The sequence below is a fragment of the Poecilia reticulata genome, linkage group LG14, assembly GCF_000633615.1.
Source record: "Poecilia reticulata strain Guanapo linkage group LG14, Guppy_female_1.0+MT, whole genome shotgun sequence".
NCBI classification, from domain to species: Eukaryota; Metazoa; Chordata; class Actinopteri; order Cyprinodontiformes; family Poeciliidae; genus Poecilia; species Poecilia reticulata.
This window is the reverse complement of record NC_024344.1, coordinates 15,477,658-15,478,669: the sequence shown is the minus strand read 5'-3', so window position 1 is coordinate 15,478,669 and position 1,012 is coordinate 15,477,658. Positions and strand designations below refer to the sequence as shown.

Genomic DNA, 1,012 nt, shown 5'->3' with positions numbered 1-1,012 from the left:
CTATCTATCTATCTATCTATCTATCTATCTATCTATCTATCTATCTATCTATCTATCTATCTATCTATCTATCTATCTATCTATCTATCTATCTAGCTTCACACTGCATTCAGTCATTCACACATTCATAAGCTGATAGTGGTGAGGTATATTGTAGCCTCACCAATATCCTGTGTAATTGTCATAATTACTCAGGATATTATCAAGGTTTTACCTGCAGGTTTATTCCACCAGCCACTCATTTTTTCTTCTCGCTGGTGATCCCTCCCATCGGCATTGGAGGCTACAACAAAATCGATGAGTCAAACGCAGTTCAAATTTGGGGTAGCAAAAACTCAAACGCAGAAGAAAACAACGAACTTACCCTGATTTTCACACTTTTGTTGACATCCACTGGATATAAAAAACCCAACTTCTTTTAGACGCTGTCGGACATTTCTTACACGTTAATGTGTAAATAAAGCTCTGAATACTTTCTGTTTCTCTTCTCATTACGCCTGGACGACGTTGCATTCAGGGACAGTCGGACATTTAGCTTTTTTTTTTTAATTCAAAAAAAGAAAATTATCAAACCTTCTTGATTTCATGTTAAAGCTCTGATACACCGATTATGCTACAGCCTAAATAAACATTTACTGAAAGACGTGAAAATTACAGCAAAACACAAGTTTTATTTTAATTTCAGTCAAAATATCAAGTGTAATATAGCGGCATTTCGCTTATAACGCCTCCTCTTGCACCTTTGAGTAAGACACTGTCTGCCTGTATATTTTGTTTGTTAAGATGCTTTATAAGCTTAGCCTCTTTAGCATTTTTAGAAATCAGAATATCGACATCTGAATAATTGCATATTAACCGTGTTAAATCACAAAATTGGTTTACACTCCCTTAAAGACTCAAGTTTATTCAGAGTCTGCTGGAAATCCTTAAATGATGGACATGATATTTAGATTATTGTAACTTCCTGTACTTTTCTGAGGAATATGCAATGCATAGGTTTTTGAATGCATGA

At 34.8% G+C, this 1,012-nt stretch overlaps 1 protein-coding gene across 1 annotated transcript in view; it reads right to left on the bottom strand.

Moving 5' to 3' along the window:
• Window positions 1–435, bottom strand: part of LOC103476000 (probable ubiquitin carboxyl-terminal hydrolase creB) — a 9,128-nt gene extending 8,693 nt beyond the window's left edge. Inside the window, exons 1-2 of the mRNA XM_008428014.2 lie at window positions 365–435; window positions 215–283 (exon numbers count right to left, since the gene is read on the bottom strand). Of these exons, the coding sequence (XP_008426236.2) occupies window positions 215–242 (28 nt within the window). The 5' untranslated portion in view covers window positions 243–283; window positions 365–435. The remainder of the gene's footprint in view (window positions 1–214; window positions 284–364) is intronic.
• Window positions 436–1,012: the final 577 nt, after the last annotated feature.